General features: G+C 49.2%; 8 protein-coding genes across 8 annotated transcripts; 4 read left to right on the top strand and 4 right to left on the bottom strand.

Annotated features, from left to right (window-relative positions):
• Nucleotides 1–96: 96 nt before the first annotated feature.
• Nucleotides 97–1,021, bottom strand: N7484_005782 (MICOS complex subunit MIC26/MIC27; the record flags this gene model as incomplete). The annotated part of the gene is made up of 3 exons (XM_057116201.1): nt 97–744; nt 834–923; nt 995–1,021. The coding sequence occupies 3 exons, from the start codon at nt 1,019–1,021 to the stop codon at nt 97–99; spliced, it is 765 nt and encodes a 254-aa protein (XP_056972084.1).
• A 247-nt stretch (nt 1,022–1,268) lies between these two features.
• N7484_005781 (mitochondrial intermediate peptidase) lies at nt 1,269–3,659 on the top strand (the record flags this gene model as incomplete). Its single annotated transcript, XM_057116200.1, has 1 exon — nt 1,269–3,659. The coding sequence occupies one exon, from the start codon at nt 1,269–1,271 to the stop codon at nt 3,657–3,659; it is 2,391 nt and encodes a 796-aa protein (XP_056972083.1).
• A 1,166-nt stretch (nt 3,660–4,825) lies between these two features.
• On the top strand, nt 4,826–8,152 carry N7484_005780 (transcription initiation factor TFIID; the record flags this gene model as incomplete). The annotated part of the gene is made up of 1 exon (XM_057116199.1): nt 4,826–8,152. The coding sequence occupies one exon, from the start codon at nt 4,826–4,828 to the stop codon at nt 8,150–8,152; it is 3,327 nt and encodes a 1,108-aa protein (XP_056972082.1).
• Nucleotides 8,153–8,677: 525 nt separating this feature from the next.
• On the bottom strand, nt 8,678–11,729 carry N7484_005779 (serine/threonine-protein kinase; the record flags this gene model as incomplete). The annotated part of the gene is made up of 4 exons (XM_057116198.1): nt 8,678–9,430; nt 9,486–9,548; nt 9,602–11,430; nt 11,486–11,729. 4 exons carry the CDS (start codon nt 11,727–11,729, stop codon nt 8,678–8,680), a joined length of 2,889 nt encoding a protein of 962 aa, XP_056972081.1.
• Nucleotides 11,730–12,189: 460 nt separating this feature from the next.
• Nucleotides 12,190–13,739, bottom strand: N7484_005778 (FKBP-type peptidyl-prolyl cis-trans isomerase; the record flags this gene model as incomplete). Its single annotated transcript, XM_057116197.1, has 3 exons — nt 12,190–13,101; nt 13,158–13,598; nt 13,653–13,739. 3 exons carry the CDS (start codon nt 13,737–13,739, stop codon nt 12,190–12,192), a joined length of 1,440 nt encoding a protein of 479 aa, XP_056972080.1.
• A 387-nt stretch (nt 13,740–14,126) lies between these two features.
• N7484_005777 (putative DNA damage repair protein Mus42) lies at nt 14,127–16,089 on the top strand (the record flags this gene model as incomplete). The annotated part of the gene is made up of 2 exons (XM_057116196.1): nt 14,127–14,181; nt 14,237–16,089. The coding sequence occupies 2 exons, from the start codon at nt 14,127–14,129 to the stop codon at nt 16,087–16,089; spliced, it is 1,908 nt and encodes a 635-aa protein (XP_056972079.1).
• Nucleotides 16,090–17,316: 1,227 nt separating this feature from the next.
• Nucleotides 17,317–19,375, bottom strand: N7484_005776 (glycerol kinase; the record flags this gene model as incomplete). The annotated part of the gene is made up of 4 exons (XM_057116195.1): nt 17,317–17,910; nt 17,964–18,130; nt 18,183–19,168; nt 19,242–19,375. 4 exons carry the CDS (start codon nt 19,373–19,375, stop codon nt 17,317–17,319), a joined length of 1,881 nt encoding a protein of 626 aa, XP_056972078.1.
• Nucleotides 19,376–21,996: 2,621 nt separating this feature from the next.
• N7484_005775 (uncharacterized protein) lies at nt 21,997–23,161 on the top strand (the record flags this gene model as incomplete). The annotated part of the gene is made up of 3 exons (XM_057116194.1): nt 21,997–22,289; nt 22,361–22,907; nt 22,997–23,161. The coding sequence occupies 3 exons, from the start codon at nt 21,997–21,999 to the stop codon at nt 23,159–23,161; spliced, it is 1,005 nt and encodes a 334-aa protein (XP_056972077.1).
• Between the last annotated feature and the right edge of the window lie 704 nt (nt 23,162–23,865).

The raw sequence follows: 23,865 nt of genomic DNA, 5'->3' as shown, positions 1-23,865 counted from the left end.
AATTTCTTCTAAACGTACATATGCAACAAGATGGAAAACCTCTCAGCCTACCTAAAACATGGTGGTGGATGGTATCAAAGCAAGCGAAAAGAAAATCTAGTGACCCTTGCTCACCAACTGCTCCAGCTTCTTACGGGTCTCACCAATCTTGTCCTCCATCATCTGGCGGGCCATACCGCTGTGTGCGATACCAGTGTACCAGATGTGCTCCGCCCGCTCCCGGAGAGCGATGTGCTGATCCGCCACAGCGGGGAACTTCTTCTCGTACTGCCAGGCCAGCTCGCCAACGTTCTTCATAGTGATGGGCAGGAGAGTGTAAGCAGCCACGGTACCGAAGGCAAGCGGCGACAGAGTGCGGAGGAAGATACCGCGGTTGCGTGACACGATGGAGCCGGCCATAGCGGCCACAACGACGTAGACACCGCCGGGGGTCAGACGCTCACCAGAATCAGCGGAAGGAGCGAGCGAAGCAACAGTGTTGGTGAAAGCATTTTCGATGTGCAGGGCCCGGGACAGGAAGTCGTTGAAGCCGTTCTCAGCGGCGAGGGAGTGCGAGTATAGGAAGAGACGGGCTTGGCGGACCTGGGAGGTCAGGATGTCTGTCGGGGTAGGCGAGGAGGGAGAGGTTTGCAAGAACGGCAGAGAGATGGCCTTGGGGGCTTCAGGCTCGGGCTCGGGCACGGGTGTGGCTTTGGAGGGTTCGGGGATGTCAGACGGGAAGTCGTCGTCGTAGATGGATTTCCTCTGTTTCGGGAAAGCAGTCGTGTGTCAGATGAGTTTATCCTCGACTATCATGTCTCATGTAGCAAATCAAATGTATCGGTGGTTCTAACCTCTCGAGGGCCTTCCGCGAAAGCTGTCTGCTTGGGGTACAGAGCCATGCCTCCTGCGAGGAGGGTGGCTGCGATCGGAGCCACAGCCCGCTAGACACGATTAGTTCGCCATTGACCCAATTACGCGGATGCGATCAGATGCTACCGCATTGCAAACATACCTGCTGCAAGATCGGCCGGAACGACATGCTGGGGTTGTGTGGGGATGTATAATAGCAGGAGAGGGAGGTTGAAGCAAAGTCGGGTTCACAGCCAAGACGGGAATTCTTCGGCTCGGCGGAACCCAAGAAAACTCCGTCATTGCCCGCGTCTCCTCCAAGCTCTCTCGTCCTCTACCCCAGCTTTCTCCTTGCAATCGGAGGTTTTAGTCTTTTGTTCTTCGTTTTTATCTAATATCACTCCCTCCCCGACTTTGGTATTTACCCATCTCATACCATGCTTCGCCCTATCGGGCGCCGGCCTTGGACATGCCGACGATGTCTCCAGCAGCGCCAAACCCGCGCATTTGCAAGCGCCGCATCGCAAGCTCCCCAATCTCACATCAACAATATACCTACGGATAATAGCGCTCCGATGAAGAACGCCGACGACGATACATTGCGCCGCATTTTTGACTCGCAGCACTTTTGGAAGGACTTCTCGCAGCAACGATCCGCGGATGCTTCAAGGCGAGCCGGACTGGTTCAGAACCAATACTTGACAAGCCCGGATGGTTTTAGGGCGTTCGCAAATGCATCGCTGCAAAAATGCCAGGTGATTGTTGCCAAGGTTCTAGCGGCTGAGACCCTAGACGAATATCGGGCATTGGCACGGAATTTGGACCAGCTCAGCGATCTCCTATGCAGGGTTATCGACCTTTCAGACTTCATTCGAACTATTCATCATGATCCGCGCATCCAAGAAGCAGCGACGCAGGCGTACGCTCTTATGTTTGAATATATGAATGTGTTGAACACTACTACTGGCCTTCATGACCAACTCAGCATAGCCCTGTCTAAACCCGAAGTCACATCACATTGGACCGAAGCAGAGACTATTGTCGCTCAGATCCTCATGAGGGACTTTACAACATCTGCAATCCATATGCCGCCAAGTGAGAGACAACGATTCGTGAATCTCTCAAACGATATCAGCCAGGTTGGCTCCGCTTTCTTCAATGGCGCAGAGCCAGCTAGATCTCAAGTCACGTTCCACGCAAATGCTCTTCAGGGACTAGATCCCATTGTGGTACAACAAATAAAGAAGTGGAATAATAAAGCGCCAGTACCGACTGCTGGAGTCGTCCCTCGGCTCGTGCTACGATCTGTGCGAGATGAATCAGTCAGAAAGCAGACCTATCTTGCTACTCGGACTTCTAGCTCACGCCAGATTCATCGCTTGGAGAAACTCTTGACTAAGCGAGCTGAACTAGCAAAGATCTCAGGGTTCAACAGTTTTGCTGATATGACCCTGAGTGATAAGATGGCCAAGAACCCTGAGGCTGTGTCGAATTTCTTGACGTCGCTTATCTCGAGCAATAAGGGTCCTGTACAAGAAGAGTTGGCCCAGTTGCAGCAGATGAAGGGCAGTGGTCTCCAGCCATGGGATCATGCTTATTATGTTCACAAGCGTGTGCTGGAATACTCCCAGTCCCGTCGGTCTCGTGAGTTAAGCATTATTCCTGAGTACTTCTCTTTGGGAACAGTCATGCAAGGACTCTCACGCCTTTTCGATCGTCTTTATGGTGTTCGTCTTGTTCCTCAGGAAACAGCTGCTGGTGAGACTTGGCACCCGGACGTTCGTCGTTTGGATGTAGTAGATGAGTCGAACAGGCATATCGCAGTTGTATATTGTGATTTGTTCAGTCGACCCACTAAGCACCCAAATCCCGCACATTTCACATTGCGTTGCTCGCGTGAGATTTCTGCTGAGGAAATCGCCGAGTGTGCTTCGTTGGATCAGTCTGCACACCCGAACGATGGCATGGCGACGGCAGTGGATCCGCAAACAAACACCCTGCGCCAACTGCCGACAATCGCTCTTGTCTGTGACTTCCAAGAGCCAGTCAGCAATGGCTCAGGCCGACCCACCCTCTTGAGTGAGCAGAGTGTCCGCACTCTGTTCCACGAGATGGGTCACGCTGTTCATTCCATTCTCGGACAGACCCCTCTCCAGTCTATCTCCGGTACTCGTTGCGCGACTGACTTCGCCGAGCTTCCCTCGGTCTTGATGGAGAGCTTCGCTACTGCTCCTGAGGTCCTTTCCCTCTATGCTCGGCACTGGAGTACCGGCGAGCCCCTATCCGAAAGCATGATGCGCAGCATGGAAATGGACCGTACAGCCCATGGCTCTATCTATGGCGCCGTCGAAAACGAGTCGCAAATTCTCATGGCACTCGTCGACCAGGCCTACCACTCCATTCCTAGCACGGAAGCTATTCAGAATGGCATCGACACCACTGAAATTTACCACCAAGTGTTCTCCAAGCACTCCAGCTTGCCGGATCCAGAAGATGTCCGACCCAAGACATCATGGCAAGGCTTCTTTGGCCATCTTTACGGCTATGGTGGTACCTACTACAGCTATATTTTTGATCGTGCCATTGCCAACAAGATCTGGCAGGATGTCTTCCAGTCTGGGAGGGCATCTGTTGACCGGGCTGCTGGCGAGCGGTATAAGAATGAAGTCCTCCGCTGGGGCGGTGGACGCAGCGGCTGGCAATGTGTTGCTGGTGTTTTGGGCGATGCTAACCCCTCCAATGCGAATGGTCGCCTGGTGGAGGGAGGTGATGAAGCCATGCGTGAGGTTGGTCGCTGGGGACTGGGACGAGATGGAGGGTCTGTGTAAATTATTATGATATCCTGACATACACTGGGTTAATATATGTGTTTCTCTTCCTTCAATCAATCTTTGTTTCTCTAGATAGATTAAATAGCAATAAAAAAAAGTTCCAGACCATGAATTGTATTCATCAGAATGAAGTAAAAAACGACGGCTGGCGGATTCGAACCGCCGCCTCCGAAGAGAATTGATTTCTAGTCAATCGCCTTAGACCACTCGGCCAAACCGCCTATTGATGGAAAATTAGGATTGTGTGTGTTATATGACAAACAAATACTCTTTTGTCACTTATCGTCATGTTCTCTTATGTCCTCACTAGGACGAATTCTTCTTGAAACTGATATTGTCATCTAAGTATAAATTCCTCTGTTTATTAGATATACCTCTGGGGTTTGGAATACTTGATTCTCTCTAGACTTCTAATACCGAGGTCATGACTTCTCAGCTTTTGTCAACCTTGGGTGGGATATATGGGCAGTAAAATTCAATAGTATATATAACCAGCAAGGCTATCTACGTAGCTCCCTATAAGTTATATGCGTAATGCCTAGTTACTTCAATCCCAAGATTGTAGGTTGGGCACATGACTGTCCCGATGCAAAGATACAAAGAATATTTTTAAGAACATCACTGTGATCTAGCAGACGAATAGGGTTGATAGCCTTTTTAGGTGGTGCATCACGAAGATTGTTGACTGAGGCTTACAGAAATCTGTTTGCCTATCACTAAGTGCAACATGTATTGGCAAAGCAATTTTTTGATCCAGATAACTACCAGGTGGTGTGATTTTTAATAAACATTATTCATGAACCTTCTAGCCCTTATCTTTATTATAAGATCGTTTCTGGAAGGGGAATACTTTCAAGTGCTTAACGGGATCTAAAGCTGATTCATCGATAAAGCTTGGTGGAGCAGTCCTTCTCCGCCTTGACCTTCCCGTCACTTTCGCGACCATTCCTCCCGTACCGTCACTTCTAATAGCTCCCATTTCTTCAGTCTCTCCTTTCTCACTAGGCGCGCTCATTCACAGTTAACTCGTGGATGCAGGATAGCCTGCCAAATGTGCGCATCTTAGCCTAGTTTCTTCGCCGGCCCGCGCCTCCCAACTTTTTGCGGTAGAACCCTCGCTACCCAGTCTTTCCTCACCACGACCGCGTCATAACCCGTCCAAAATGCCACATTCTACAAACCCAGATCCGGAGGCCCCGGACGATACGGACTTTGAAAATGTAATGCGACAACTGAATAACTATGAGGCTGGTCCACAACTTGACTTTTTGTCGCGCGACCTAGAAGTCGGTGAAAAGGCGGACGACGCTATCGATTTTGAAGATTTCGACGACGACGAGCTTCCTGAAGAAGAACAAGCAGAATCCGCGACGCGTCTTCCTCCCACTGATGCCGCTCTAGACTCCTTCGCAGACCTCGAAACCGACGATGCAGCTCTGTTCGGAGCCGGAGACGACATATTTGGGGATGGAGATGGTGGAGCCCAGGGCCAGGACGACAATCTCGATGATCTCTTTGGGGAGGGTCCCGTCTCTCCTCCCCAGGAGGGTCAGGGCGACCGCATTCAGGATCTTTTCGAGGATGAAGAATCGGCCTCGGCCATCCAGCCGGTTGAGCTCCCGCCTTTCCCGCCAGTGCCCGAGCCCCAATCCCAGGCAATGTCCGTGGTGGATGAAAATGAATTCCTTGATGATGCCAGTATCATATCGGAGGAGATGGACCCCTCGACCCTTCGGGCTTGGAAACTTCAGCAGGCCTTGTTTGCCATGTCCGGGACTGGACCAGACCACCCGCCAGCACCACCGGAGAACAACGAGGAACTTCTCCACTCCCTATTCCCCAGCTTTGATCGCGATACACTACCACGATGGCTAGAATTGATCCCTCACAAGAAGGCCTATTTCCGAGGAAAACAGCCATTGAAGATTCCCAAGCCAGTCCTTCCCACCAAGGTTAACATCGAGTTGGCCCCAGACCAAGAGCGAGTGTTTCGAACCGGCCAGCCCAATAAACGGGGCCTTGATCAAGAGTCTTTGGGCATTGTGTTTATCGAGTCCGCTCAGGATGAAGAACAGGAAAACAAGGAAGATTTCGACTTGGGCGAGGGAGAAGCAGATGAAACATTACCAGGTGGCTTTACTATGCATGACCTTCGAACCATGTGCGCGGATTGGGATATACAGGATGAATACTTGTCGGAGCCCGAGAAGCAGCGCGCTGAGCCCGATGCTGATCTATTTGACGAGGAGGATGATTGGCTTGCCGATGCAAATCATCCGGCCAAGAAACGCAAAACCGGTCCGACTCCCATGGATGTCATTGCTTTAGCGCATCTCGATATTCCGCTATTGGATGATCCCGAGCAAGCAACTGAGCGGATTGCGAAGAAGGTCACAATTGATATGAATGATCCTAACATTCTTGTTGAGGAGCTACAATCAGACTCCGTTGTCCATAAACCCAAACACACCGTTCCGCGTACCAGAGACGAAGTTGACTCCAACTTGACCCGTCGCCTCACTCAGCGCTACAACATCTCGAACGACCAAGCATATGACATGCTCAAGCAAAACCACCAGAATAAGATTCGGAGCACGCTTGGCAATGTCACTCTTGAGCACGCGATGCCAGCCTTGCGCCTGCAGTGGCCGTACTACAAGACTGAATTGGGTAAAGCTGAGGCTAGATCTTTCCACCGACCCGCCATGGTCTTCCGTACTGGCCAAACCTCCTGGTTCAAGAACCCTCTACATATAAAACGCAAGCAACAAAAGGGGAAGGATGCCAAAGCCCTATACTCTTCAACAAGCCAACTTTCCATGGCAGACAACTCCCATGTTTTGCTTGTAGAATATGCCGAAGAAGTTCCAATGTCGCTTTCTAACTTTGGCATGTGCAATCGGTTCATAAATTATTATCGGAGGAAGAATCCGGATGATCCCACTCGCCCTAGGGCCGAGATTGGTGAGACAACCGTCTTGCTACCTCAAGACAAGAGTCCATTCTCCATTTTCGGGCATGTGGATCCCGGTGATATTGTTCCTGCAATTTCGAATTCAATGTACAGGGCACCACTTTTCCCGCACTCGGCCAAGTCCAATGACTTCTTGGTGGTCCGCAGCACCACACAGTCCAAGGGTAGTACCTACTATTTGCGCAATATCGAGAATTTCTATGTTGCTGGACAGCAATTCCCATCCGTTGATATCCCCGGCCCACATTCCCGCAAGGTTACGACTGTTGCGAAGAATCGCATGAAGATGCTTGTGTACCGACTGCTCAAGAAGAGCCCCGATGAGCGATTGGCCATTAGTGACGTGACAGCCCACATCCCCGGCACGACAGATATGCAAAATCGACAGAAGGTCAAGGATTTCCTCCAGCACGACAAGGACACCAAATATTGGAAGCCTTTGGATCCCACTCTCCCAGACCAAGATACCATTCGAGCCTGGGTTCAACCAGAAGATGTTTGTTTACTCGAATCAATGCAAGTTGGCCAGCAACACCTGAACGACACCGGTTTTGGCGGCGAGGCTGAGAACGCAAATGAGAATGACGACGACGAAGAAAGTGAGAGCTTTGAGCAACAGATGGCTCCCTGGAAAGCAAGTCGCAACTTTTTGTTGGCGTCCCAGGGCAAGGCCATGCTCAAGCTCCACGGAGAAGGTGACCCTACGGGTCGTGGAGAGGGTTTCAGTTTCATAAAGACATCCATGAAGGGTGGCTTCAAGGCCATCGGAGAAAGTGTGGAGGACAAATTGGACGCACAGCGACTCAAGGAGCTCGGTGGCCACAGTTACAACGTCGCACGTCAACAAAGATCGTACGAGACATCGATTCGTCGTATCTGGGATGCTCAGAAAGCCAGTCTTTCATCAACAGTGGAGCATTCAGACCAAGAAAGTGACGTTGACCAAGGCGAAGAAGAAGAATTCAATAAGCCAACACCCCGTTCCGAAGCCCCAACTCCGGCTCCAGTCCGCCGCGATGACGAAACAACCTCTCAATTCAGTCGCATGAGTTTCAACAGCCAAAAGGGCAAGGTTCTCCGCATCACCCGCCAATTCAAGGAATCGAACGGTGAGATCGTGCAGAAGGAGCAGCTAGTCTGGGACCCACGAGTTATCCGCCACTACATCCAACACCGTCACCGCACCGAGGCCCTAACTACAAAATTGGATTCCCTCCAGCCAACCGGTGACCCTGAAGTCGATGCCCGCAACCGCAAACTCATCGAGGCCGAACTGAGCCGTCTGAACCGTAACAAGGAACGTCGCTTCGCTCGTGAGAAGCAGAAGGGTATTTCTCGTGCGGGTGACTCTCCCGCTGATGGTAAACCGACTGGTACCCAGCGCAAGTGTGCCAACTGTGGCCAAGTTGGACATATCAAGACAAACAAGAAGCTTTGTCCTCTGCTTAATGGTACCATGAAGCCTGAAGACAGGATTACGGACTCGGCTTTCTCGATGAGTGCGCCTGTGCTTTAATCATGAATACGTTTCTACATTTCATGCCTGTTTCGTTCAAAAATGATATCCCCTGTTTTTCTGTCTCAGCACCTACCAGTTGTGTGCCTGTGCCTTTTTGTTCCAGTCCGGATTCTGTTCCTGTACCTGAGTCCTCCATTCCATAATTGGGTCTCTTCCTTAGCCTAGATCGGCGTGGTGGGTGTACGTAATACGTCATGCTGGTCTGATCGTGTGTGCAAAATATTATGGTTTTTAACATCAAGGATACCTTCTACAGCGTGACGAAGATGAATCTGTGTATCCATGTAGCTTGTAGCCACGAAAGAAGAATTCATGTGATTCGTGATCAGATTACAGTGGGTTATTTTGATATCCAGACTGGTGAATGGTAATGCCTGATATTGTTACTAATAATATAATAGAGAACGAAAAGGGAAACAAATAGAGTCGCTCCCAATCTGTGCGGTGAAAGGCGTATACGAATAGTTGGATTTCACAGGCCTGGTCATATCCCCCCCAGCCAGCGCAGAAAGATCAAGGTTTTTACAGAGCGTAAAACTCTGCCAAATCACCCCTACTGAAAGGTTGGCATCCACGTTCAGTCTGCAGAGCCATAGCTGGGCCCCTCGGCCGACGGTATGTATAACCTAAGAAAGCACCCTTCTTGCGTATCTCCAAAGCAGCTTTGCCAATCTTCTTGTCTCTCAGGATCTTGTCACGAGGCCTCTTTCTCTCCCTTCGCCTCTCAGCTTCTTGTGCCTTTTTAGCACTGGCTTCAGCTGCCATTGCAGGGGCGGTGCCTGTCGTTGGAGGCTCAAGAGCAGGACCCGGCTGGGATTGGGGATGTTCTGGGGCAGCAGAATCTAGCTTTTCCTCACGATCAGTGTCGTCCCCTTCTGAGTCGCTTTTGGGAGATGCTTCGTCAATTTTAGCAATTCCCTTCCAATCATCAAAGTACCTGGTATCCTCCCAGTTTCGAACTCTGGGTATAAGTGGTGGCTGGGTCATGTGGAGCTCATTCCAACGAATACCTCTGAAGAAAGGATGGGCTTTGATATCGGCAGCGTCATTTGGATACACAAAGTAGCTCGTGATAGCTTTGTATCGGGGATCCATGGAATAAAGAAATTGGGCAGTGACAGGGCGGCCTGATAGCACGTCGTTGGCTTGATACTCTTGAGAACATAATCTGTAATGGCGTTCTTGCAGGATTCGGCTGATGAGATTGACAGCTTCCTGAGACACCAGCTTGTCGGTTTGCTTTTCCCTTGGGAATTGCAGACTTCGTGCGTGATGCTGGCCACATTGTTTAGCTTTGCTGAATCCGAGAATGACATGAGGACAGACTTACTAAGATCTTGAGCTTTGTATCATGGCGGTTTTCACAGGCAAAAGGAGTAAAGCCATACAGGCACTATAGAGTATATGAGAAAGGCGTTTCTCGGAGCTTGCGTCTTATATGCTCACCTCGTATAAGATAATTCCGAGGCTCCACCAGTCACAACGTCCATCATACATCTCACCTCGAATGACCTCAGGAGCCATATACTGACTAGTCCCAACCACGCTTTTGGCAAATCGCCGCCTCTCTTTGCTGTTGCGCCAGGCCAGTAGATTTGTGGTGGGTGCATGATAATTATAATAATCAATCAGACTCTGTGGGTCGCAAGCGGCCTTTGATGGATTCTTTCGCGCTTCCGCCGTATCCTTTTGGTCTTCAGCATCACCAGTGACTGTGATGCCAAGTTTCTCAAGTAAAGAATAGCGATGACTGTAGTAGTAGGACTGATCATGCGACCAATGTCCATTGAAAGCTAAGCCGAAATCAGAGATCTTCAAATGACCTGAAGCAGAAACGAGGAAATTGTCGGGCTTGACATCACGATGAATCCAGCACAGTCGATGGGCTTCCTCAATGCACAAGATCATTTCCGCAATATAAAATTTTGTCCAGTCTTCGCGGAGTATGTCTTTCCGAATCAACAACCCTAAAAAGTCTCCACCAACCATGTAGTCCATGACGAGATACAAGTGGTTTCCATCTTGAAAGCTCGCGATCAGTGGGACCACCCAGCGAGACTTTTCAGATGCAACCAGGAAATCTCTCTCAGCTCGGATGTGGCCTTCTTGAGAATTCCGGATCATGTCAGATTTCTTGATCACTTTCATCGCATAAACGTCCTTATTTTCGCCAATCATAGATCTTCGGCGATTGTTTTTTTTTCCATCGACAGCAGACTTTAGCATGTCGAGGGGATGGCCTCGGGCGATGGGAACTTCCTCCCCAATTGAGAAATCTTCCTCGCGAGTGGGCTTTTTACTCCCTTTCTCACGTACCAACCGAACTACACCAAAACTCCCCTTTCCAAGAACCTTGATGGCTTCATAGCCCGCCACTGAGATTGAATTATCACCCCCAATGGACCGCATAGCCTTGAGAGTCCGACATTGCCGAAGATGTTCGTTCTCCTGCAGCAACCAATTGCATCTCGCCGCAAATTGCTCATCGGGTGCAAGCTGAATTGAATACATACGCTGCTCAAGCTCCTGCTGTCGCTGTGAGCGTGGATCGCTGTTCTGGAATATCGAGTTGAAATAAAGTTCCAGGAATACCTTGGCCACGGTGGCTGCCTCCACAGTCACAATGGATGGCGCAATAATTGGGAACTTGCTTCCCTTTGTGGTCTGAGAAACAGCCACATCGGGTGCACAGTCTGGCAGAGACTGTAAATTTGTTACAGAATCTTTGTACTTCTCTTTTGAAGGTGACGGCTCCGCAGATGTAGCCGGAGTGAGAGGAGTAGAGTGTCCAAGTGGGGAACTATTGCTGCTGGGTGCTGTTGAAGGACCGGAGCTGTCATTTGCCCCATCTTCTTGTTTAATCTTTGGTTCAGGAGATATCGGAGACTCGAGGAAAGGAATAACCGGCCTCGAGCGAAAGTGAGTACGGCGAATCACTGTGGGTTTGCCAAATGTCATGGAGAGTCTTCGGGAGAGTCGATTGACAAACCTGGCACTAGGGGTTCTTTGATGCCCGGTGGCTGTTATGAATCCACCATCGTCACCTTCACCATTATGCTGTACGGACTCTTCAAGTTCAGCAGGTGATTGAAGTCCCGTCGAGGGGAGCGGCCTGCGAGCCTCAGGCTCAAAGTTAGTGGTGGGTGATTCGCATTCTGGTGAATTGTCACTAGTGGTATGAATATGATTGTGTTCCGTTGTATTAAGGGGTGGACTTCGCGGCTCTGCACTTTGTGGGTCTTCGCATGAGACAGATTCCACACTCGTCTTATTACCTGTTGATCGTCAGCAAGTCTGTATGGAGCACATGGCTAAAAAACTTGGTCTTACTGTTTGCAGAGCTCCCCAGACCCAGTAACAACAGGAGCTTGGAGCCACTCCGTGTCAGTCGGATCTTGAGTCGGTCTTTGCCCGGATCAGTGGTGATGATAGGTTCAGAAGTAGGACTGGCGTCGGAAATGGGGGAATCAGATGCAAAAGGACCGCATTTGTTGTAGGTAGCGGCTTTAGTTGGAATCCAAAGATTGAAAACACTCTTTCGAGATCTCACTTTCTTTCTACAAGAGACTGTCATGTTGTCACAATCCAGCCAGATCAAGGAACGGGGGTCTGCTAGTGTGAGGCCATTCGGTGGCAAACGAAAGGATGGTCAGGATGCTGGACTGGATAAACTCTGTAGCTTTGTGCAAGACAAGTTCATCCTCATCCCCAGTTAGGACAAAGTTGTTAGGGCAAGCGGCAAGAGCCACCGAGCTACACAAGGTTCTTTGGAAACTACGCAGGAAAACAAGGATTGAACAATCAAATGTAGATTTCAAATACAAATGCGCAGATACAAATTACAGGTCACAAAATCGGGCACTTTTCCATGCAAGGAGACAACTTCCTCGTGATAACCTCATTCCTTGGATCAAATCGATCAAGGCAAAAACACAAACGAGCCGGATATCACAGGAAATCATGCAATCAGACCGATCGAACCAAACACCCGAGCGAATCAGCGGTAAATAAAAATAAGGAATCAGGAGAGACGTCTATTTGATCTCAAGCAGCTTAATGTCGAAGATCAACTTGGAGTTGGCGGGAATGCCGGGGAGAGCCTTCTTGCCGTAAGCGAGCTGGGGAGGGATGGTGAGACGGCGCTCAGCACCGGGGGCCATGCCAGCGACACCAATGTCCCAGCCCTTGATGACTTCACCACGACCGAGCTTGAAGGTGAAAGGCTTGCCCTTCTTGTTGGAGTCGAAGACCTTGCCGTTCTCGAGCTTGCCAATGTAGCGCATGGCAACAGTGTTACCGCTCTTAGCGGCGACACCCTTTCCAAGCTTCTTGTCGTCAATCTTGACACCACGGACCTCCTTCACACCGAGGGTGCCGGTGGGCTTGTCACCGGAGGGAGTAGGACCCTGCTCGAGGTTCTTGGCGAACTGAACCTTCTTGTCAGTCTTGGCCTCCTTCTTATCGGCCTTGGTCTCCTTGGCCTCAACAGCAGCGGCATCACCGTTGTTCTTCTTCAGCTTCTTCTGCTGGGCCTTGGTCAGAGTGGGCTCCTCCTTGGTGGCCTTACCCTTGGCGCCCTTGGCGATTAAGTCATCAAGGGTCTCCTCCTCGGCGGCACGCTTGTTCTTGCCCTTGCCCTTGGCCTCAACAAGCTTGGGGGCCTCCTCCTCCTCACTGTCAACCTCGGTGATGCGGGGATCATCCATGCCATCAAGGTCATCACTCTCCTCGGCATCCATGGCCAGGAGCTCCTCCATGTCGAGCTCCTCCTCATCGGGGGAGAGGTCGTAGTCATCCTCATCATCCTCATCCTCATCGTAGTCGTCACGGCCCTCATCGAGACCAATGACGTAGTTGCCGGTGAGGAAGACAGTGTGGTTACCAGTGACCTTGAAGAAGACGCGCTCACCCTCGCACACGGTGATGTCAAGGGCCTGCTGGCAGTTCTATTTACATTGTTAGTCACTGGATTCTAGATGATCAGATACCAAAGGAGGCTTACCTTCTCGGGGCTCAGGGTACAGATGACACTCTCATCAAGGTCCAGGCCCTCATCGGACTCGTCGTCAGACTCATCATCGTCGTTGGCGGGGCCCTTGCCCTTGATGAGTTTGGAGATAGCAGCCTTGAGGTCAAAGTCACCGTCATCGGACTCGTCCTCATCGTCCTCATCCATGGCGTCCTCCAGCTCCTTCTGGGCAGCAGCCTTCTTCAGCTGGCGGGCCTTCTCCTTGTCACTGGGGCCCCCGTTAACCTCCTCATCATCGGAGTCCTCATCATCCTCAACATCGCTGTAGTCCTCATCGTCCTCATCATCCTCATCCAGGTCGAGGCCGGGAGGAGGGCGAACAATCTTCAAGGTGGCGCGCGAAGGCTTGCTGGAGTCACCATCCTCAAAATCGGGGGTCTCATCGGGATCAATAGCAGCCATGCTCACACGGAACTAGACTGAATGTTAGTTTAATGTATTGCGATCCTCATGGAGGGATAAACTGACAGAGGCGGCGGCATTGGGCACGGCAGGAATCAAAGCTCCGGGAGGAACGCGCAGAGCGTAAACTGCGACAGGCTGAACGGCCGACATCTTGAATGAATTGAGAAAGAGAAATGCAAATGGAAGAAATATAATGGGGAGGAAATAAGTGAATGAATGAACCACCAGAGAAATAGGTAGTGGATGGAGAGAAGAAGAAAACGAAAAGCTGCGGATCCAAATGCAGCAACAGAGATCGTCGAAGCTTCTGTCGCTCTCTCTTTTTTTTTTTTTTTTTACTAATTTTTTGCCTGAATTTTTTAACCAATCACATCATACCCCTCACTCACACCGCTCAATCATTTGCCTCAACTGACCGCCCATATCACCGCCCTAGATTTGTCTGAATTATGCCATTTTGACGCGTGATCTAATCGCGTCTTCATTCATTTGGGATCGATATTACTGTTGTATATGTGTTGAACTCGCTCGCCCAGCATGGGCTCTCGTCTAAATACCAATTCTGAGGCCATGCGCAAGAGCATTGAAAACCGTAAGATTGCTCTAGATACGAGATTAAATCCCTAATCTAATCTTGATGGATATAGATGACTTCCAGGACGAGACAGGCGAGGAGTATGAAGCCTCCAGCTTCGGCGGGTTTGGGGATTATATGCGACGCAAAAAGATGAAGTTACAGAACCTAGACGCAGAAATTCGAGCTTCTTCCGGGGACTGTCCCCCAATATTCCGTGGCATCGTCGCGCATGTTAATGGCTATACCCAGCCTTCTCTGCAAGATCTCCATCGTCTGATTGTCAGTCATGGGGGTGGGTTCCTGCAGTACTTAGACAACAAGACTGCTGCAACCCATATCATCGCGAGCTCCTTGACGCCAAAGAAATGCGAAGAGTTCCGACGGTACCGCATTGTGAAACCGGCTTGGGTCACAGAGAGTATCAAAGCAGGCCGTCTGTTACCTTGGAATGATTTCCGCGTCGTAGACGAGGGCCAGTCTCAGAAAGTCTTGAAGTTTGGCGGAGGTCGGATGAGCAGTCAAGCCAGTACACCACGGTCAGGTTACAAAGAGCAGTCCAGCACAAGCTGGTATAATTCCCAGCTTCAGGCTACGGGCACGACTGCGGCTGGTGGCGGTCAAAGTGAAAGAGATCCAATAACTCCTTCGAAGGCAACCCCGTCAACTCCTACTTTACCACTTGGATCTCCTGGATCAAATAAACGTGGTGTTCCCAGCTCTCTCGTTGTCAACAGCGAAGGTCATCCCGGGCCATCTGCGGACCCCGAGAGCAGCCAATCGCAGCCGACCAAAACCCCGTCTAGAAAAAGAACCACTCCAAGCGATTATACAGATGAACTGGAAAGTCCTCGCAAAGATGATTCATCTCGCATTCAAGTCGATCCGATCCTCAGCAACAGTGCGCTCAAGCCTTTGAACCTATCAGGGTCTCAATTCATCATGCCTCCCCAGCCCGAACCAAAAGCCTCACCTGCCCCTGTTGGGGATATCAGATCAAAGTTTGCAGCACATGCAAAGCCTCGAGACGATCACCGGCCAGGGTCACCTTGCCCACCTCCACGTAAAACCGAAGAACACCCCCAAGACGCGGGCAAGCCTGCCGACACACGTCAACCTAATCAGACTGAGTTAGATCCTGAAACTTTGGCGGCACTACCGGAGGATATTCGCAACGAAGTACTGGCCCATTACGGTCAACAAACCAGCGTGTCTACTCCAGCGCCATCGGTCACTCCAACGCCTTCGACGCGACCCACCCCTTCCAAGTCTGTTGGGGTAAAAAGATCTGGCTCGCCATTGAGTAAACCAAGCCGCTCTTCTAAGCCAGGAACAGGCCCTGCCAGGACCTTGATGCAGATGGGGTTCGTTTCGCAGTCTGCCCCTGCCTCGGACCCTATACCTGACTCAACGCCCAAAATGCCATCCCCCACCGCAGTGTCACAGCGGCGGCCTTCGGTTTCGACCCCTGAAAGACCACAAAAATCTGAGGATCGAAAAGAATCCGAGCAACAAAAGGAACCGACCCAGCAGGATAAATCGGAGAAATTAACCGAAACAAAAAGCCAGTCTGATCTCTCGGATCGACCTGTCTTCACATCCCAGGGCTTGTCAAATCTGGATGATCTTCGAGACGCTATCAGCGCCTGGCATTCCACCTTTACAGCTGAGGGTCCTTATAATGATGATGTCGAAGCGCTCTGTACATATTTACGCCGGGTGATCTCAGAGGAGAATGATGTCGATAAAGCTGTGTCCGTGGTTCGGTGGCTCATGTGGCTTGTTGATAAAGACTCGCGAGACGAAGGTCCACCAGAGTCCCGTCCTGAGGATGTTGTGACATGGTCTGAGTCTATAAAAACCATGCAGGAGAGCATTCAGTCTGCTTTGGAAGCAAGAAGACTGCCAGCCGTGAAATTCGAATAGTGTAAATAATGATTGGTCACGATGCAATGAATGATGATATGCCCTGCCGTTTTCTATTTCTGTATGATGATTGCCCGAGTGGATTAGTACTAGATGCTTTATGTTTATTTCAAACGACCAACAGAACAATAATAATACAGAGTGTTTCATGAACAAAAGAAATGGGAGAGGTCGGTAGCCGTGAACGGTTTTATTGGTATTGGCCTTCAGTAAAGAGACCGTTGGCTTCGCGAGGAAGCAACATGGACTGGGAGTCGAAACAAGCCATTTATTTTCTACTTAAGTTGTCTGGATCCAGACAGTGTTCCCCGACGTTCGGTACGCCGGCAAAGCATAAAGCGTATCGACTTGCTATCAAAAGAAACAGACCCAGGGTAGCGTGGCATAAACAAGAAAGTCAAAAAAAAAAAAAAAAAAAAGTAGCCAAATTAAACAAATAAGGGCAGCAAGAATCGAACCGGGGATCCTGAACTTCCGGAATCGTTAAAAAAATGGGGAAATATGTAATTAGGCAGCGATGAAGCTATATCAAATTTCAATATGGCTTCAAAATGGCCTTTTTGCTATCTTCACGGCATCAACCCCAACTTCAAAAATCAATAACAAATCAAATAAAACTGGTAAAAACATTTTCAGTTGACAAAAATATTGCCGATACATTGTGGTAGGTCCGCTGCCCAGCTCCTCACCGCGGCAACCCCCCTGATTAACTGGGCTTGGCCAGGTCTTCCGCTCGCCGTATCACGCAGTATCCCCATGGCTCCCATGGGTCCCGTGTTCCTGAAGTGGGGGCCCGCAAACCCAAGTGGAGACGATAGCGAGCTGGAAACCACTGGGCTACGTGGAGGCCGGATGAAATTCTACATCTTATTGTGATACTTAAGGGAGGGAGGTATGACTCGTTTGGTTTGCTCTTCTTCTACCCTTGCGTGGTTTGCTTGGCTGTTGGTGATGCCAATGTTCATGCCCATACCCATATTGTTCATACCTATCTTTCTTCTTGATGCCCATGCTCATTGTTTATGCCTACCCTTTTTTATTCACGCCCATTATCTCTATTCATGCCCATCCTTCGTGTTCACATCCACCTTTTATAGGACGCGTATCACAGCGTCTCTTGTTTTTCCTTTCTACCATTTCTCTTCTTTACTGCACTGTACTTGTTCACTTTCAATACTCGCTTTTCAGGCAGATCAATATCATTCAAAACCACACCAAACCACTCAACTAGTAATAGTTCAACTTCAGCTTTCGAATCTTCTTAAGCTTCTGCAAAATCTCCACCTTCCTTAACTCCAAAAACAAATCCTCCTCATCAGCACTATCTAAGTCTCCAGAAATACTGACCAACGGCATTTTGATAGGCTGCAATTCCGCATCCCCACTCTGTGATGGTGTCTTAAGCTTCAAAGTCGCACCTGCACCAGCGGAAACAATATCAGACAATAAAGAAGAGGTGTAATTTGGCTTGATGCTGTTCGGAGCAGGCCTTTCCACCTTCACCGTGGGTACGGGTACCGCATGAGTCTGTGTTTCGACTGTTCCATTGGCACAACTGGTATCCTTCAAGCTGTCATGATTCTCTCCAATCCACCCTCGACACATCCGTACTGCTTTTCCCCACTCACCAAACTTGCTAGCGCTATCTTGGCGAGTTATCTGGGGTTCGAAGACTGTTCCTCCACTGCGGTTGATGTCTCGGAGCTCGGCGAAGTTTCGCCATAGACCGACTGCGAGTCCTGCGGCGATTGCTGCGCCTAATGCCGTAGTCTCGCGCATTTTTGGCCGGTAGACAGGGATTGAAATGAGGTCTGCTTGGGTCTACCAAAAAAAGTTAAAATCATGTCTTTAGGAACCGTAATTGTTGATCTGACCTGCATGGCTAGGTCCGAGTTGCTCATTCCTCCATCGACAGCCAATTCGGTAAGAGCTTGCCCACTGTCTTTCTCCATTGCTTCGAGGATAGCTTTGGTTTGAAAGCATGTTGCTTCGAGGGTTGCGCGGGCAATATGGCCCCTTTGAGTGTATTGTGTGATACCAACTGACAATGCCTTAGTAAATGACCCACAAGGAGACGTAGAAGAAATACTTACAAATGGTTCCCTTCGCATCGTCAATCCAATAAGGTGCAAAAAGCCCGCTGAAAGCCGTGACAAATACACAGCCCCCGTTATCTTCCACTGAAAGCGCGAGATCATTCACCTCCTTTGGATCCTGGAAGAAATCCAAGTTGTTCTGCAGAAATTTTATCCCCGACCCAGCTACGGCAATACTTCCCTCCAGAGCATAAACGGGCTTCCCCCCAAAATTGTACGCAACCGTAGCCAAAAGCCCATGTTTCGAGAAAACAGGTTTATCACCAACATTGTACAGCAAGAAGCACCCAGTTCCATAGGTGTTCTTGGCCATTCCAGGTGAGAACCCTTTCTGTCCAACCAACGCGGAAGACTGATCGCCCAAGCAGCCCATAATCCGAACACCCGCAAGAGCACCGGTAGCAATCGCCCCATACGCACCCGCGTCTGAAGAGGGAACAATCTTCGGGAGATGAACCTTACCCTTGATTCCAAAAAAGTCTAAAAGCCTATCGTCGTATTGCAGCGACTCTAAATTCACAAACATGGTCCGTGAGGCGTTTGTCGAATCCGAGACAAACACGTTGGCTTGTACGCCTCCGTTCAAACGGTATACAAGCCACGAATCGACGGTTCCAAACGCGAGGGTCCCCCGATCGAACGCTTCTTTTACTTTTGGGACGTGCTCTAGCATCCATAAGAGCTTTGTGGCAGAGGAGTAAGTTGACAGCGGTAGACCGCAGATGGATTGGAGAGTGGATGCGTCCGGTTTTTGTTTCAAGTCGTTCACTATGGACTGGGATCGGGTATCTGTCCAGACAATGGCATTGTGAAGGGGTTCGCCGGTCTCGTGGTCCCAGACTATTGTTGTTTCTCGCTGGTTGGTAATTCCAAGGCTTTTGATGCTGCTACGAGAGTAGCCTTTGTTTTCGAATTCGCGGACTGCTTCAGAGATGCATGTTTCTACTGAGGAGATGAGCTCGAGAGAGTCATGCTCGTGCCATCTAGTTGGGAATGATTGAGGGTTAGTCTTTTGATACTTTCTTGAGCTTCTTCCGTCTGGGCTGGTCTATTTACCCCGGGTTTGGATAAATTTGGCTAAATTCAACTTGATATGAAGCGACAGACTCCCCATCTCGATTGAAGATTAGAAATCTGGTGCTCGTTGTGCCTTGGTCGATCGACCCTACAAAGATATCCGAAGGTTGCATGTTTTAGAGAGGAATTTAGTGCGGTGAAAAGCGACAACAGTACAAGAGACGAAGTGATCACGGCTCTTTCCGCTAGCTCAACCCGGGTATCACAATAATGAAAGACAGGTGTCACCCATCAAGACCAGGGCAAAGGCAAGTCAATATCTTAAAATAATCATCCCTGTGACACCATTTTCCCGTGTCTGCGGCTTCTGATTCGAGCTTATGGTGGGGGGAAAGGTAAGTTAAATTCTCGCAAGAGGATTGGTGGAATTACAAGAACCAGGGCGTAAAGATCCAGTGCCATGAACCGGGGTGTTCGAAAGATTGAGGCTTGAGCGTTCGGAAGGAATTGACCGGGATGGGGATCTAGTGTGAAAGCGAGGCTATGCAGACTCGAAGGATGTTATTGTATTGACGATAGTCATCTTACCCAGTGGAGTCTACATGTATACTGCATGCATATTCCATGTGACCCACCCCATACACTGCAAGGTTCACGGCATTTGCGACGATCACTCTAGGGAACCAAAAGTACCCAGAGATCAACCCCTCAAAAATCCATGTTCAAAGGGACCGAGTGATAACATCCACGTAAAAATGGGTAGAGTTTTAGTTTTTAACCCCGCCTTCATCAAATATATAGGAGTACAATTAATCTTATTCTATATTACGTATCTACTATACTAGGCAGTTCTATCGGATTTACATCAGGCGAGTGCGGGACTAATATTGAACGCAAGTTCCGTGATCCTCAAACCACCTCGCGCACCTGAAGGTATTTTTTTGCGCGTTATCTCGCTGAAATATCGTTTTAGGTTAATAGCGCGGAAGAAACCCTTCGAGCGCATACAGATAGAAATTAGCGGTATATCCCTCCACGTTGATAGCCCTCTTCATTATCACTTACTCTGTTCGACCGTATTCGATGTTCGTTGAACTATTTGAAACACTCGTCCGAAAGGATCCATCCTCACTAACCCGATATCCTATTCTCCGACTGCCATTTCCGGGCAAAATTCAGCGTTTTATAGCGAGAGGCTTAATTGGGATCTTCTTCGTCTTCACTTACGGATTTCTTATTCAATAAAATACGCCGAAGCGTGTCACGATGTATATATCCGGGTGTAGGGGTGGTAAGTCATCTACACCTATCATTAAGGTTCCTGCGGGCCAATGACCCATTGCATTAGCAAGCATGGTCATTACCCTTTCGGGACGATCGCCTCGTTGCCATGGTTGTTGGATGAGAGAAGAGACATATTAGTGGTTGCTGGGGTAAAACCGAAAGAGGGTCAAATTATTCCACAGACTTTTGCCGAGGACTAACATATTGAGCATTATGACCACGTCACAATCCCGCGCGATCGCTCCCACTAGCGCAACTCTCATGACTCATATAAACCAACTAATGCTGGAAAAGGCGGGGTCTTACTATTGTCAAGTTGTTTACGTTAACGATTCAAAGTTCCACTTGTCAAGGTGGAACCCTTCTAGCTTTCTGCAATACGATATCTGGTTAGGTACATCATCAAGCATAAGATATCTTTATGAACCGACTCAGTTCAGATTACAACCTGCAAGTTGGGATTGAAACCTTGACATCTGCGCAGCGCCTGTCTTGGCATTTTGGTCTCGTTCCTATCGGTATCGCGGCGATGGCCGATCTCGTCTCAGTGGAGGACAAGCTCCCTCCCTTTTCTCTCACACACCTTTAAACTTGCACGTTTCCATGATCATGACTGCCTTGCACGGTCGCGGTGATTCTACATTGCATGGAAAGTAGTCACACGAGCACTGGACATGTCTTCGTCACAAGGAAAACAAGCGCCAGATACTACCATCGGTTCTTGAGATGCCGCTCGGGAACCATGATCATCTTCCGATATAGGCAAAACCGTTATTATCAGATGTGAGCAGTCAGATTGTAAACCTTTGGTGAACTCCTTCGCTATTGAGAAAGCCTGTGTTACGGTTCGAACTTTTAGGAATTGCAATTGGGCCTGAGCCGATGATGGGGTAACAAAAGCATAGAAGCTTTCCTGTGTTGCTTCCGTATCAGGTCAATGCCAGGAACCTTTACCAGTGGGGATGGCACGCGACTTAAAGTGTTATCAGAGAGGAAATCAAAGCCAAATCAAAATCAATAGTTGAAGAAATTAGAAGTTGACCGGCGTTTTCCGGCTTTCTTACCCGATCAAACGGCTGTCAGAACAAACACACCGTATAATGGAGTGCATAGTGCACTATCAACCTTTTTCTCTCTTGCTCTTCCGTGTGGGGGAGAGAGAAGAGGGATAATGTGCCGTGCTCTCACTGAAGGCTTGAAACAATAAGCCGTCCCGAGTCAATCCTTCATTTTATGCAATTCAATACTCACTGCAAGCCCACGCAGACTTGAGTTTGGGAAGAGAATACGGTTCATCTGTAAACCGCTCTGTTTCATTATCCAACTTGAACAATCCGTGACGTGGTCTGTGAAAAGCTTTTTCATTTTTATTTTAAGTTGCAGGGGTTACACGATTATGTCTGGTCATTGATATATCGCAGGACTGCGGTTCCTTTTTCATCTCGTTGATTCTAGAGAGCCGTGCAATTCACTATCAAGTCAAGCTAACAAGGGTCCTTGGGCAGGCATGATGTCAACAACGCATAAGGGAACATGCTCAGCTCAAATTCATGAAAGTGGATGCACCTCTCTCTACCTAGGGAGCAAAGAGGAAGAATCAATTGTTGGTCTTGCCGCTGAGACCGACAATACTGCTCCACCGCAACCATTGGTCTGGTACAAAGTCAGGGCTTATGGCCGTGATGCATTCTCCGAATTCTTCGGCACCTTGATCCTGATTCTCTTCGGGAATGGAGCTGTTGCTCAAGTCCTACTTAGCCATGATGAGAAGGGGAATTATCAATCGATATCTTGGGGTTGGGGGTGAGTCCTTTCCTTTCGTCTCTTTGTGTGTCCATTTCTCCACCGGTATCCTGACACCAATCACCCCACAGACTGGGCGTAATGCTCGGAATATACGTCAGCGGCTCCTCAGGCTCGCATATCAACCCAGCCGTCACCTTTGCAAACTGTGTTTTCAGAGGTTTCCCTTGGCGCAAGTTTCCCGTATACGCTCTCTCCCAGATCCTCGGCGCCATGTGCGGCGCTGCAATTGTATATGGGAATTACAAATCTGCCATCGATGTCTACGAAGGCGGTCCCAATATCCGCACCGTCCCTGGATACTCGACTATGGCTACTGCGGGGATATTCTGTACTTACCCAGCCGACTTCATGACCAAAACCGGACAATTCTTCTCAGAGTTCCTGGCGAGTGCCATCCTAATGTTCGTGATCTTTGCACTGAAAGACGATAACAATCTCGGTGCAGGCCACCTTACGCCCCTGGCACTATTCTTTGTAGTATTCGGTATCGGTGCGTGCTTTGGCTGGGAAACTGGTTATGCAATTAACCTAGCCCGGGACCTCGGTCCCAGACTCATCTCTTACATGCTTGGCTACGGGATTGAGGTGTGGGAAGCGGGCAACTACTATTTCTGGGTAAGTACCGAGAGTCCCAGCAAGTCCTTCCTTTTTATCTACGATAGTTCCGAAGCTTTTTTCTGATGTACTGATGAGTTTTCTTTGAGATCCCTATGATTGCTCCAGTTCTGGGCTGCACATTCGGCGCCTGGATATACGATCTATTTCTGTATACAGGTCTAGACAGCCCGATCAACACACCCTGGATGGGAATCAAACCGTTATTTGGGCCCTTGCACAGAAAACAAGTAGCCCTTCAAACCCCGGTGTGACGCTTGTTATTGATAAGGTCTATGAGATATGAAGGCGGTTCTGAAACAATGTTGAGCTCGTTCAACAAAGTCAAATGTAAAGGGGTTGGACTTGGTCGATTTCTTAGACGATATCAGGATATCATTTGTAGCTTACGATCCAATGTTATACTAGCATGTTAGCGATCCATGAGAATTCAGTCTACAACCACACCCGCATCAATTACGCCATCCGAGTCAGGAGTTTATCCCCCAAATTCCCTTAATAGTCTGCTTCTAGTGTTTAAAAACATTAGCACGTGAGTGCGGGCTCATTATCCATGTAAAGCGCAAGATTATTCCGCAATATAAGGAGAGGGAAAGGGGGCAGGTCACTCGATTTGCCATTTGGAATGGGATTACGCGAAGCATATTGTCTGTAAGTGACGGTTTGCAAGAGTACATGACATGGAAATGCATGTTTGCTAGAGCAAGATAACAAAGCGATTGATTCATCTGAAGTCTTTTCCTTCCTTTTGCCACTTGCAGCGATAGTATGGGGCCGGTTCTTCTCAAAACTTGGTGCTGATGGCCGATACTAAAGCTTGGGCTCATTTGGGTTCAAAGTAGGGCAATGTTCATGCCAATGTCGGCGTGTGGACTCGTTTTGGCTGATCCTTTGGTTCGCATGGCAGTATGGGGTGGGTGGCAATTTTGTTGAATCTAGGCAGTCCTCCCAGTCAGGA

This window comes from Penicillium longicatenatum, assembly GCF_028827895.1.
Source record: "Penicillium longicatenatum strain IBT 33135 chromosome Unknown contig_3_segment0_segment0, whole genome shotgun sequence".
Classification (NCBI taxonomy): Eukaryota; Fungi; Ascomycota; class Eurotiomycetes; order Eurotiales; family Aspergillaceae; genus Penicillium; species Penicillium longicatenatum.
This window is presented reverse-complemented; position numbering and strand designations above follow the sequence as displayed.